General features: G+C 39.9%; 1 protein-coding gene across 1 annotated transcript in view; it reads right to left on the bottom strand.

Annotated features, from left to right (window-relative positions):
• Window positions 1-13,862, bottom strand: part of Mamdc2 (MAM domain containing 2) — a 146,641-nt gene that overhangs the window by 25,399 nt on the left and 107,380 nt on the right. Inside the window, exon 10 of the mRNA XM_087908031.1 lies at window positions 1,339-1,432. Coding sequence (XP_087764157.1) covers window positions 1,339-1,432 — 94 coding nt within the window. The remainder of the gene's footprint in view (window positions 1-1,338; window positions 1,433-13,862) is intronic.

The following is a 13,862-nucleotide window of genomic DNA, read 5'->3' as shown; positions in this document are numbered from 1 at the left end:
GTGCACATTAGAAACCACCGTATTATCTCTTTCTCCAAAAAAGAAAAAAATCCTTAGAAACTCTTTTAACAATGGAGACTCTCTCTTGAGAAGCCCCACAGCCTTGTCTTGGGTGTCTACTGTCCTTTTCCAAAGCATCTTGTGTTGACACTAGAACTTAAATCCATGTTTAAACCTTTTCTTAATAAGTTCCGATTTTGCTTCTGATTCATTTGGAAATTCTTTCCTGAGGTATAGAAGCCCGAGCTGAGGTCTTTGAAAGAACCATTGCATCCTCATCTCAAGGCTCAGGGATCATTGTGGAAGTACAGGGCCAAAGAGTGTAAGGGGAGAGGCTATAGATGACTGCATTGGAACATCTTCTAGACACAGCACATGTGAACTCACAACACATATGAACTCACATATGAACTGCATATATGAACTCACAACAGTTGTGACAGCATGCACAAGGCCCGTGTACGTCCAAGCTGGGCTAAATCCCAGCATGCATAGGTGCGTCAGGCACACAATCCTACCCCTCACAATAGATAGCTACCGGAAAAGGAAAGATCAGATTTATCTAAGTGTGTAACCCTTCACAAATTGACCGTGTTTCAGCGGAAGAACACACTTCCGAGGATATTTTGGGCAGCACAAATGGCCTTGAAGGGTTTAGACCCCCCAAAGTCAGGTGAATGGGGGAAAAAGAGTAGTTCTGGGAAGACTTGGGAAGGTAAATATGATCAAAACAATGTTGTACAAAACTCTCAAGTAACTAAAAAAATAAAACAACAACCAATCATCAGGCTGCTATGAGCAGCAACATAAGACTATGTCACCTGTTGCTGCTGTAGGGTCTATTGTTCTCTGTCACTTAGTTGACTTAGAACATATCAACTTTATCGAAAGTTTAATGGTATATGTCTCACAAGTATTTGTGAACTAGCAACGTCATCAGTATTACTTGAAAATGTGCTTTCTCTAAGAGTACAGTGATACTACCGGTTTAGGTAGAGTGCACTTGTTTTTAAAGTGTTTTTTGGAGGCAGTTAATAAACTAGGGAATGTATATGCATTGTCCCCAACATTCAGGGAGGTTTGCTAATTTTCCTTACAATGAGGAAAAGGAGACAAGCCATACATATAAAACCACACAGAATACTAGCGTCTTCATTTCCAACTTGTAGAATCTACTACAAAGCTCTGTGAGAATGTGTCTATTAAGAAAAGCAAAGGATAAAATGTATGTGTATGTATATGTATGCATATGGATCAAATGTATGAGGTTCTAAGAGGAGCTAGAAATGTCCATAGGGCAGAGAGACACACAACTGAAATGACTTATAGTCTCCTTACCTGGAGACCGGCAGTTTCCCAATTGTATGGTAATGTCATCCAACGCTACCAGTCCACAGTCCCAAAAGCTTTTGCAGAGGCTCATAAAAACCACCTGGAATTCATAAAAATAAAGTAATAAATCTTGTTAGCTGAAAAAGGAAACCCTTCAACCTGAAATTTCCTAAACACAACAGACCTGCACAAGCAATTTGAAACACCCTCTCGTTGCCTGTATGAGTAACAGGATGCATGGCCTGAAGAATGACTACCATTGGTAAACTCCCCTGGAGTTGCATTCTTTGAAGCAGGTTGACTTCATAAAAAATACCGTGTAAATGAATATAAAAACTAGAGGTGGTCTTTCAAGATTGGCAGTTGCTATGAGGAAAGCAAGCAATTAGCTAGGTGATAGAGAAAAGCCCGTTAGGTTTTGAGTGTCTTCTCTTGATAATCCCCAAAGTGGTGGTTGTTTCCCAAGCATCTTCCAAATGTTTCCAGTACAAACATTATTGTTGAAAGAACTGCCTAGCAGTGTGCTTTGTTTACACTATGAACAAAGTCCCATTGGCCACCCACCCAGGGACTTCTGCTCCATTTCCAAGACAAAGGCGAATAAAAGCCCTAACATGGTTATTATTAAATTCAGTGTGTGTGTGTGGGTGAGGGATAGGGAGGGAAAAAAGGAGAGAGAGAGAGAGAGAGAGAGAGAGAGAGAGAGAGAGAGAGAGAGAGATTAATTTTGATTTCTTACTATTGGGCCAGTTTAAAAGGCTGTGTTTCAGATATATACTGCCCAAACAGAGTTCCCTAAAATATTATGTTGCATTTTCATTGTAGTTCATCAAGCTGCTTCAAATATGTAGTTTAATGTTTAATTTGTGTGGGTGAGTATGGTCCATATTCCGTCTCCCAGCTGCAAATCTCTACGCAAGTGGAGAAGAAGACAAAGGCTGACACACAGCAGCTGAAGTTCTACTCAGGATGAATGGGAGAACGCGACTGTCTAGGCTCTCCTGTGCCAAATGTTGTGGCTCGCTTTTATTCATGCCAGCAGTACGGTCCTTTCGCTCAAGATGATCAGGTTTATTAAAAGACAGAATTTATTTTAAGAGAAAATCTCAGATTATGTGACATTTTGACACTATGCAGGCTATAAAAACGTCCTAAGCCAATCTCCCCAGAGGAAGCTCTCATTGCCTGTTGTGTGAATGTTTCCAGACTCTGTGTTCATATCCTTTCATAAATAGGATAGCTAAGAGATAGAAATGTTTATCTCTGTGGATTTACACAGAACAAAACAGAACAGGGTGACTTTTATGGCTCTTTTTGTAAGTTTCTGTTAATCTTTCTTCTGGAGAGATTGTGGAGGTTATCTAAATAGTATAGAAAATGTTTTACTTTCTAGATTCCTGCCTTGGAGCTTCTTCTGCATTTGGGGAGCAAAGATCTCTGTCTTCACTCCCAAACAGTGTCACATTCTATTAGCATTTTATTGTTATATTAGAAGGACTGCATTGATAGGCCTCATGATTTACCAAATTAATTGTGCTACACAGAGAAAAAAATGGTGTTCTTTTCTTGTCAGCTTTAAAGTCCATTTTTCACAAGGACACTGAAAGAGTACTTTTGCACAATGAGCATGAAGAAGCAAAATGATCCACCCTCTAAATCTGTCCCTGTGGAAAGCCCAAACACTTTGCATAGCAATGCATTCTAAAGATGGGAAATATTAGCCTGCTTTTATATGTTTACTCGAGTGCTATTTTATAATGACCATTAAGCCAAAGAGGCACGCAGGCGGGCAACAGATGAACCAGCCTAAAATTTCAAAAGGAAAGAAATAAACTAGCATACAGCAGTCTGAAAAATAGGTGATCATTAAGTCTGAGTGCTGTAGAAATTATTCAGTGCCACAGATACTGATTTAAAATGCTAAGTTAAAAAGCTGATTAAAAGAAAACAATCTCCAATTCATCTAAAATAATAGAAGAGGCCTAGAAAACTTAATAACTATATAATTATTATGTTAGGCTCATAAAATTATAGTTATGTTTCACAGTTTACAGTTGAAAAAAGAATGAGAACATCTATAACAGAAATGTAGAATAATGTTTGTGATGTAGCTCAGTGGCAGGGTTTTGCCTAGCATTTGCAGGACCCTGGGTTCAATTCCCAGCAAAATATAGAGACAGAAGTAGAATAATGTGCTAATATTTACTGTAGACTAGTGTTATGTATATGAAAGCCTATAGGCACAAATTCTATTCAGATTAAAGCTATTCAGTATCGTTAACCACATGCCAAAGTATTCAGTACAGTAGAAAAATGCAGCCAAGTGCCTAACTGAATTGAACCAACAGATATATAACATTTCCTAATTGCAAAGAGTAACATTGAATGGACTTCTTGGATACTTTTTGCCATACCAAATAACATACTTGGCTCCTCTTTTGGTCCTGCCAATTATGTTGAACAAAATACTAAAGTGTTTGGAATAACACCGGGTTAGCTCTACTTCAGATTTTTCCACATGTAGAATACTAGCTGGCCCGCGTGTCATTCTGTCTAACCACAGACCCCTCCCCCAACCCATCATCTACTAACTTAATTCAAACTAAGGCCTCAAACCTCAAATTTGTTTGGCAGTTCTCTGTCAGCATTCCCGAAAATAAAAGAAGTATAACAAGATCGCCTTGCTCAGTCTAGCAGCTGGTACTCTCCACCTAAGCTCTGGTAACACTAAGCATGATGGTTCTTGTAGGCTACTCGGTATGGAGAAGCTATTTGTAGGCAGTTGGTGACTGAAGGAGTGACTGACTTACCTGTATTGACTTTGTCCAGGACAAAAGAAAAATTAACCTGGGGCTTGCTATTAAGAACTCTCTCTGTGGATACTGGTGTGCCCATGTTTCTTACAGTATTATTTACAATAACCAAATTTATAGACTCAGTCCAAGTCCAGCTAAAGATAAATAAAGAATATATATATATAATATATATATATATATAATATATTGTGTATATATATACAATGGAGTATTTATCTATAAAGAAGAATGTAATTGTGACATTTGTTGGAAAATGGATGGAACTGGAAATCATCATGCTAACTGAAATAGGTCAGACTTGGAAAGATAAATACCTCACATTTTCTCTTTAGACAAAAAAATACACCTGTAAGCCATGAAAATAAAAGGAGACTACATGGAAAGAGAAAAGGGAACCAGTAAGAATGAGACAACAGGATAATTGGGGCTTATGATCAAGGTACCTTTTATATATGAATAAAAACACAACAAAGGCAGGTGAAAGGCAGGTGAGTCTTAGCGAGTTTGAGGCTAGTCTGACATGCAGAGTGAGTCCCAGGATAGCTAGGGTTGTTACCCAGAGAAACCTTGCCTCAAACAAACAAATAAACAAAACAAAATTCAACAACCCATTAGTTTGTACAATGACTATCCACTAAAACCCTTTTGCATATGGGTTGAGATAAGTCTGTGTCAAAGGATCAGCCATAATCTAAATTCATGAAAGGATTAATCTCTCATTTATAGAGTTAAAATCCTAATGTTTATATAGATTTCAGTAATATTTCGAAGAGAGTAAACCATCTCTAAAAGGTGGGAAATAAACCTTAGTCCAAGTATATATTAAAATGTATTGAAGGAGAAAGATGAAGAACAGTGTTTCCTAAACATGAAGTTGAATGGTATCTCTTAGACAGGTGTCCTGGGCTGTACAGGATAGCTCAGAAGTTAGGTCTAGTCATACTCATTAAATCAGTGTGTTTCAAGTGCCTGAAGGTTTCAGTCTTGGGTGTCACTAATGCTTGAGAGTTAGTTTTGTTTTGATGGGGAATATTCATCCTTGAGGAAGCCTCTCTAGACTAGCTTTGGAGTGCTACACAAACATTCTTGCAAATAATATAGTTAAGTAACAACAGATATTACTATTTAACTTGGTCTTCATTGTGCTAAGAAAAAATACCACATATGTTCTTTTATTCACAATAGGGTGTTTCAGTCTCAGTGCTATTGATATTTAAAGCCAAACAACTCTTTATTGTGGGTGCCCTGGGTCCAGTAGTATGGCCCACAGAATTCTCTCTCCAGCCTCAACTTTTAGGGCTTTGTTATTCCAAGTACTTTCACCCCAAAACTGTAACAGTCAGAGGACGATAGAATTGCCTCAATGCTTCATCTATTTTTTTTTCACTTTGAAAAAATAATTTTCTACTCTCTAGAAACAAAATATTAATACTAAGCCGAAGAACTTATGAGGGAACTGAGCAAGCACGAGGTAAAGATGAGGAGAGGGTTTGTGTGAAAACCTACTCATGGCCGTGTTAGTCAAAGGGGCCAGACTGCCCCTAAGATAGTGAAAGTCTTGTAAGTTCTTGGTTAGAACACTGGGAGTGGTGTATGGTGGGGAGCGACCTAGAGAAATAGTTTTATTAGGAATCCATTTAGCCAAACCACATCAGGTTGTTTTAGAACAACTATCAGTTTTCACTTCAGAGGTGTTAAAGTGCAAACGCTAGCCAACACAATGACTAGGATTTGGAAGATGAGGGAAATCAGGCTTTGTAAAGAGCTGTGAAATACAGTAAAACACAGCCTTTGTTGAATCATTAACAAGGGTTGTCTTTGTTAAAGAGCTAACCTGGCCAAACTGCATGGTTTCTCAGTGATGTCTCATGACTTTTCCGTAGAAAGGACTGCAAGCTGAGTTGTTGAGCCACCGGCGGGGTAAAGTTAGGTCCCTATTTAGAATGTGAAGGACAACTTCCATAAATGATCTTCAGATGAAAACATTTTAATCCTCTGCCAGAAAAACCATAAGTAAGCCATGGCCATCAAGAGAGTTCAGTTATTTATTGTTATCAGTAATTGGCCTCGACTTCAGATCCCGGGTTAAACTGAACGTTTCTTCTCATGATGCTAAAGTCCTTTGAAATAATTTCAGAGATGTATTTGGGTGTGTTGATTACAGAGTTGGTGGAGTTAGTCACAAAATCACTATGGTACACGTAGAGGAATTCTAGAACCCTTCATTAAGATGCTGCGGACACAGGAAGAGTGTGGAACGCCTAACGTCATTGCACTCATTTAGATGATTGACAGTGTTAGTGTGTTTGATTCTGAGAACTACAAAGCCCCAAGAAAACAACACAGATTTCACAGTGAAGATACTTGGCAGGAATAAAGGAATTTTTCCCTAATTTATAAGAACAAGCTTAGGGGAGTGGCACCTGGGAAAGAGCGTGAGATTTAAACAGTCTTAGATCCTGGCTATATTTTAGGAAATTGTTGCTGAATCATAACAGCATGACTCTTGCAGATGCTATATTTGGTTTGTGTGTCCCACAAACCACAAAAGGACCATGTGTTTTTAAACAAGTCTTTTGCTGACCGATGCTTTCTTCTTAAAAGACCCCAAAAGACCCATCTGGTTTTCTTTTTTTCTTTCTGTAAAGACTCATATGATTTAATTCAACTTTTAGCTTTGACAAACAACAAAGATTGATCAGCTTCCAAATTTCCCCAGTGCAAAAAATCTTTATTCATACGGGCCTTCAGTTTGAGATAGAGGGCATGCTGGGAGAGAATACAGGCCATAGCCATTTTTTCATCTCTCTTTGGGTGGCAAATATGCAAACCTCGCAATTCATTGACTTTAAAACTCTGCACGAGTTTTGGATCTCCCTGACACTGTAAAGTGGGGGACAGGTAGAAGAGACCCCAGAATTTGTCAGTTTTAGGGCAAGACAAGGGCAGTCTCTGATTCAGATCCACAGGACAGCAAGCTGCACATCCAAGCATGAAACACCAGACCCTTGCCATCCCTGGGATGGGGAAAATCATACCATTCTGCTCATTCTTTCCTTCCCCATAGGTGCTGAAGAAGACCTAAAAAGGATGCCTCCATCAAATCTCTCCTCTCAGGGCTCAAGGAACACCCTCACCCCTGTCTTGTCTTCCACCCACACACCACCCTGCAGAAAGGGAGCAAAGAAGCTAGGCGGTGGTGGCGCAAGCCTTTAATTCCAGTACTCGGGAGGCAGAGGCAGGCAGATCTCTGTTGTGAGTCTGAGGCCAGCCTGGTCTACAGAGCTAGTTCCAGGACATGCTCCAAAGCTACAGAGAAACCCAATCTCGAAAAAAAAAATAAAAATAAAAGAAAGAAAGAAAAGGAGCAAAGAGAGTGTAAGAGTCAGAGGGGATAAAGAATACCAAGAAAACAAGGTCCTCTAAATCATTATGAACTCACAGAGAGTGAGGCAGCACGCCCAGGGACTGCATGGGTTTGCACCAGGTCCTTTACATACATATTATGGTGTCCAGTTTAGTGTTTTTATGAGATTGCTGAGTGTGAACAAGTGGTTCTCTGATTCTTGTATCTTCTCTCGGGCTCTTTTCCTTCTGTTTGCTTATTTTGTTTAATTCCAATGTGCTAGTTTTTGTTTTATCATATTATAACATAAATCATATTATATTATATTATATTATATTAATGATTAAGCTTAGAAACCTGTTTGTTTCTAATGAGAGACAGAAAGGGAGTGGGTCTAGATGAGAACAGAGGTGGGGAAGACCTGGGAGGAGGAGAGAGGGGGGAAACCATAATCAAGATAAATTATGTGAGAAAAGAGTTATTTTTAATAATAGGGAACTAAATAAAAATATGGTTTTGAAAGACTTGATCTTAGACCTTCCCAGTTAAAGAGCTCTGGGCCTGACTTTATACCAAATATTTCGGTCCTACGTATAAAATTTTCAGAGTTGGGACTCCAAAAGTATCATGCTTAACTGTCCCAGCTACTTTGATCTAAAGGACATCGGCGGGACCGCAGAAGTCAACTTTCTTGCTGCTCTGAAGGAGAATTAGTGGCGTAGGTAGACTAGGAAAGGAAAATGGGCTTCCTAAGAGGGCTGCTTTTATTCCCAGAAAACCTTACAAAGAGAAAGATGGGAAGGCACTAGGGAGAGGGGGCATTTAAACAGGATCAGTAGTGGAAAGGGAGGACCCAGAGGTCTCAGAAAGTATCCGAGCCAGCTACCACCTAAAGGACTCCGGCTTTGGGCTTCTTTCATCCGGAATGCTTGCAGCTTTCCCTTTCCCTGCACCTTGGTCTTCTGTCCTTCCTGGGGGCTCAATTCTTTGTTCCTTCTAGGAATGAACTCAGCAACTCTCTAGACAACTGCAGACACCTCCATTATGCCTTTGTCTTTTGGTCTCCAAGTCCTTCCAAAAACAGTCTGTAGAGACTAGAATTTATTTTCTCTAAGGGAAATGATTAGTTAGACTCCCCTTTCCCCACAAATACCATCATAAAACAAAGAACTATTGCCCTAATCTTTACCGTCTTCAGCTGTAGGTGGCCATGCAGAACTTCTCTGACCCACCTTATAGGTCAGATAGTAGGTTATACACCCCTCCCACTTCAGAAGGGCTCCAGACTGTGCTTGAGAGGACAATCTACTCCAAATGAGAGGATTGCAAGTGTTAAGGTTCTCTTCCTGCTTCTCGCCTATTGCCATCAGTGCATTCATTTTACCCAGCAGTATTTCCATATGGCTGTGCATGCTGCACTGAGAATGTCTCTGGATCCTCAAGTCTTCGTTTCTAAGGGCTGCCACATCACACAAAACTTGGATTGGGGCTTACATTGGTCTTATCACTCTCTTGTTGACTTGAGGTTTGTAATAGGAGGTTGTCATGGGGAGAGAAAGTACAGGTACTACGCTTCCGTGTTTGCCCAGCCCTGAGTGCTGGAGAGCAATGCACTTAGAGAGTTGGCTAACGGGGACCTAGCAGTAACTCTTCTGGCCTCATAGCTGCTCCTCCTCACCACAATGCTCTTCTCTCCCTTACTTGGTACTGTTACCTTTCCACTCCATCTTCCCATGATTACTTTAGGAAAGTAATTCCTGATCCTTCATCCTACAACCTCATCATCATGTCCCCTTCATACTTCCTTTATGTTGAGATCAAAGCCTGAAACCAATGTTATATCCTTTTCACTGGGAACACAGATGGCCAATTTTACACAATTTGGGGCATCCGAACAGAACATGAATGTGAGATATCCAAAAGTGAGTATTAGACAAAGAAAAGATAGCATCTTTGTTGATATTTCAGAATCTAATTTCATATTATAATAATGAGGATATTATATATGATATCATAACCCCCTTGTCACTGATGAAAGATGTGGATGTTTTCTGTTTTGTGCATATATTCATGCATGTGTGTGTGTGTGTGTGTATAAATGTTTGTGTGTGTGTGCACCTAGAGACCAAAGGTCAATATAATATCTTTCTCTGTCTCTCTTCATATTATTCTTTGAGACATGGTCTCTGTTTGAACCTGGAGCTTACCGATTAGCTAGAATGGCTGGCCAGTTAGCTCTGGGGATCTGTCTGTCTCCACCTCCTCCAGCATTGGGGTTCCAGAGATATGATGCCATGTTCAGCTTTTCTGTGGGTGTTGGTGAGCTCAATTCAGGCCCTCATGGTTTCATGGCAAGTCCTAACTGAACCATGTCCTCATCCCTGACGTTCCTGCTTCTCATGTATACTCCTCAGGCAGATAGTCACTTGCTGACTTTTTACAGACCTCCAGGTTGTCTGTGTTTTGTGTGAGAAACAATGCTGGTATGTGGAAATGCACACTGATTAATTAATATACACTTGTAATTACAATCAAAATAGAAACACACTGCTTCTGTGGACATACATTCTGGCTTGTTTCTGGTCCACTTCCCTCCCTGATCTGCAGAAGTGCATAGCCTGTTCAAGCAGGTAGGCAGCTAAGCTGGCAGTTTCAGCAGGGAGGTTATGTAGTGTTAGAATGGTAAAGTGCTAATGGAAGCGACAGAATAGGAAGACTCTAAGTCATATGCTTTGAGGGAGTTGCCACTCTAAACACAGTTAAATAGGATTCTTTAGTGTGACATTAGCAAGAGTTTCCAACGTTACTGAATCCTCCTAACATAGAACCCTTCTTTATTGGAATCTAGTTGTACTTCATGGTGCATAGCTAAGGGCTGATATAGGGAGACAGGGTTTCTCTATGCAGCTTTGGAGACTGTCCTGGAACTCGTTCTATAGACCAGGCTGGACTCAAACTCACAGAGATCCTTCTAAGTCTGTCGCCCAAGTGCTGGAACTAAAGGGGTGTGCCACCCCCACCACATTGTTTTTGTCTTTTTAATGCAGTGGGGAAATTGTTTATATTTGGTTGGATGGAGGCTTCTTCTTAAATGCATGTAGCTTTCAGTGTTTGGCTTTTAGTCTTACAGCCGAGTAAGGATGTAAATTTAGAATGGCTTGCTATGAAGAATTTAATGATTACTGAGCTGGTCATTAACCCAGTCCTGAAAGAAATAGAGAGCTTTGACATCCTCTCATTTATCAACCTCTTAACTCCCCCAGATGAATCCTTAATTAACAAAGTAGTGCATCCCCCTATCCCCAAGGCCACTGAAGCATCTTTGCTAAGAGTAGTTGCAGACAAGAAGTTACTTTGGATCTCACCTCCGGGCAACACTGACCAAGCACATGATAAGGGTAGCATCTGAAGGCTGAAAGGCTAATTTTTGGGTGTCATTATTACGGAATGTCTATTCTCATTCTGGAGTCTCTCCTCACAGTTTGCTCTTAGTAAAAGCGTTTTAGAGCAAATTGTTTCCTCCTTCCCTAGCTACCTCTGTGTGTGTCTGTCTGTGTTTCTGCTTTTCTTTCCTTTAATTCTAAATGTAAGAGCTAGCTAGCAATATGATTAAGCAACTGGACAAGCAGTTATTTAATTAATACAGTTTCTGTGTGGTTATTTCGGGGCTGAACAACTGGCAACAAACAAGTGGCCTCCAACAACAGATTGGCACTTCAATGTGTGCTAGCTAAATCCACATCAAACCTGGGAGGGTTTGTAAAGGAATTCTAAACACTAAAAACAAAGTTTAGCTGCATTTTATTTTTGGATGGGCTCTGTTTGCTGGTGGCATGCTGCAGCTCCTTTCAGAGAGGTCTTCCTGATTCAGCAGTAGCTGAAAAAAAATGCGTGATTTCGAAATTGCAGCTTCCTGGGCTGTGTTGCCAGCATGAACTCAGGCTCTTTCAGGAGGCCGAGCACTTGAGTGGGGTTTGTGGGCAGCGTGCTGCAAATTATATGAGCATGGGCCAACTGATTACCAGAGTTGAGGTGGTAAGGATGGCTCCCACCCAGCAGTCTCAGAGGCAGTGAACAGACTTCTGCCATGTTGGACTGGGCAGAGCCAAAAAGCAAAGCAGCCTTAGTACTATCCAAGCCATTTAACATTTTTAAAAGCAGTCCTGTTCAGAAAATAATTACAGGTACACAATAAAGACAGATTCAGATGAAAAAGACCTCTAAATGGCTCACAGTGTGTTTTAAAACTGTACATAGGCTTGGGAGAGAGAAGAAAAAGAACATAGAGAGTTATAAAGAGAAGTAAATGTTTTTTTTTAAAAACAAAACAAAGTCTTTAAAGAGACAGAGTAAACTTGTAGAAAAAGTAATAGAGTAAGAATAATAAGCCATATAAAGATGGAATATACAAAAAGAGTCTGGTTATATATATTATTGTGTTTTCTTTGAACTTTTTGACTGCAAAGATATATTTCATACTGGGGTCTGCTAAGATAAACCAACATAACGGTATCTTGAGTTCACAATTTGAGTTTAAGGATATGTTGCTCTGGAAAAGAGGTTCTGCTTTTGTTTACACAGAAGACGAGAACCTATGGATTTCTTCCAGACTAATGTGGTTTGATGGACTAAGACCACCTGAAAGTTCTCCATGAACACCCCAAAAATTACTTAACCCAACCAAAAACAGAAAGCAGTTTGGAGAAAACCACACCCAAATTCCTAAATATTGTCTATAAATGTTTCTTTACATTTAAAGGGAGACATGCTATAGAGATTTGCAGTGGTATGGATCTTGGCTTATTGATACAAATTTAAAGTCAATTTTGTTATACTGTGTATATGTATTTCTGATCTTGATTAAAGTATTGTGTTTGTTCAGCTCATCAAAAATGTAATGTATAATTAAGAAATAGAGGTTAATAAATATCTATAATAGTAAAGCTTGTAGTGATGTTAGTTTGATTTTCTAGATGTATAGAGATATATTTCAGATGGATAGACATTTTTCAAACCTTTCAAAGACTACAGACTATGGCAGTTAAAGTGTTTAAGAATTTAGGATTTTTCATGACAGTTGGACACATCTGCTCCCGGCAGCACCAAGCTACTTCAAAAGGATGATAGGTCATCAAAGAGGCTCTTTATAGTGTTGGTTAATCATTTGGGTAAGGAACTATTCTTGCCTGGACTGCTTGAAGCTGTGCCATATGAACGGGACATGCAGGAACCACAGAGAAACAACTGTTGAACTTGCCTAAAGGTGAGATGACCCTTTGGGTTTCTGCTTCATGAAAGAGTCTGCCAGACATTCTGCAGGACACAGAAGAAAGTGACTGACAAATTGCCAATATAGGTAGAAATGTCTTTGAAATTTCCTGCTTAATGGAAAAGTTTGCCGAATACTATGGACCTGTAGACTGAAGATGGATGCCCCAATGATACAGAAGAACCTTGGGTGACTGTCCAGGCAGTGAGATGTTTCTGTTAGTTCTAGAGTTTTGGAAGTTGTTGCTTACAATGCACTTTCTGTTTACTTAGGTAATATATCCCTCTGGAGTCTTTGATGGGGTTGAAGAATAGATAGTTATAGTTTTCTTTAGTTATGATAAAAGATAAAGTAATATAAGTATTGTAACTGTAATTCTTGCTTGATACCTATTTTGTTATATGTAATTTTACTATGTTAAAGTTAAAACCTTCCTTTTTATTTAAACAGAAAAGAGGAGGTGATGTGGGATTCTCCTCTGTATGTTGTGAATATCATTGGTTAATAAAGAAACTGGCTTGGTCTGGGGAAGAATAGAGGCAGGCAAGGGAAACTAAACTGAATGCTAGGAGAAAGAAAGTGGAGACAAGAGACACCGCATAGCTACCTGATTGGAAATACTTGAGCTGCCAGATGGAACTTTGCCCGTGGGCCACGAGCCTCGTGGTAAAATATAAAAGAATGGAAATGGGTAATTCAAGATGTAAGAGCTAGCTAGCAATATGAGTAAGGGATGGGCCAAGCAGTGATTTAATTAATACAGTTTCTGTGTGGTTATTTCGGGCCTGGGCAGCTGGGAGCACACAAGCTGCTCCTCTCCTCCTCTCCTTAATCCTCTCCCTGGCAAGTGTCCTGTCACTAAGCTATAACACACCCTCACAAACTGCTCTCTCTTCCAGGTAACTTTGCTTTCCTTTGTTTGTTTGTTTAAGACAGGACCTTGCTTTGTAAATACAAACTCTCAGGTCTCCTGCCTCAGCCACCTCCCTCCCCAAATGCTGGAATTATGGGTGTGTGTTACCATACATAGTCCCAAATTAATTCTTGCTAGATACTCTCTATTCTGCAGAACACTGTGATGGTAGCGATGGGGGCGTGG

This window comes from Myodes glareolus, chromosome 7 (assembly GCF_982192425.1).
Source record: "Myodes glareolus chromosome 7, mMyoGla1.1, whole genome shotgun sequence".
Classification (NCBI taxonomy): Eukaryota; Metazoa; Chordata; class Mammalia; order Rodentia; family Cricetidae; genus Myodes; species Myodes glareolus.
Note: the sequence above shows the minus strand (reverse complement) of the source record. Positions and strands in the feature narration are given on the sequence as shown.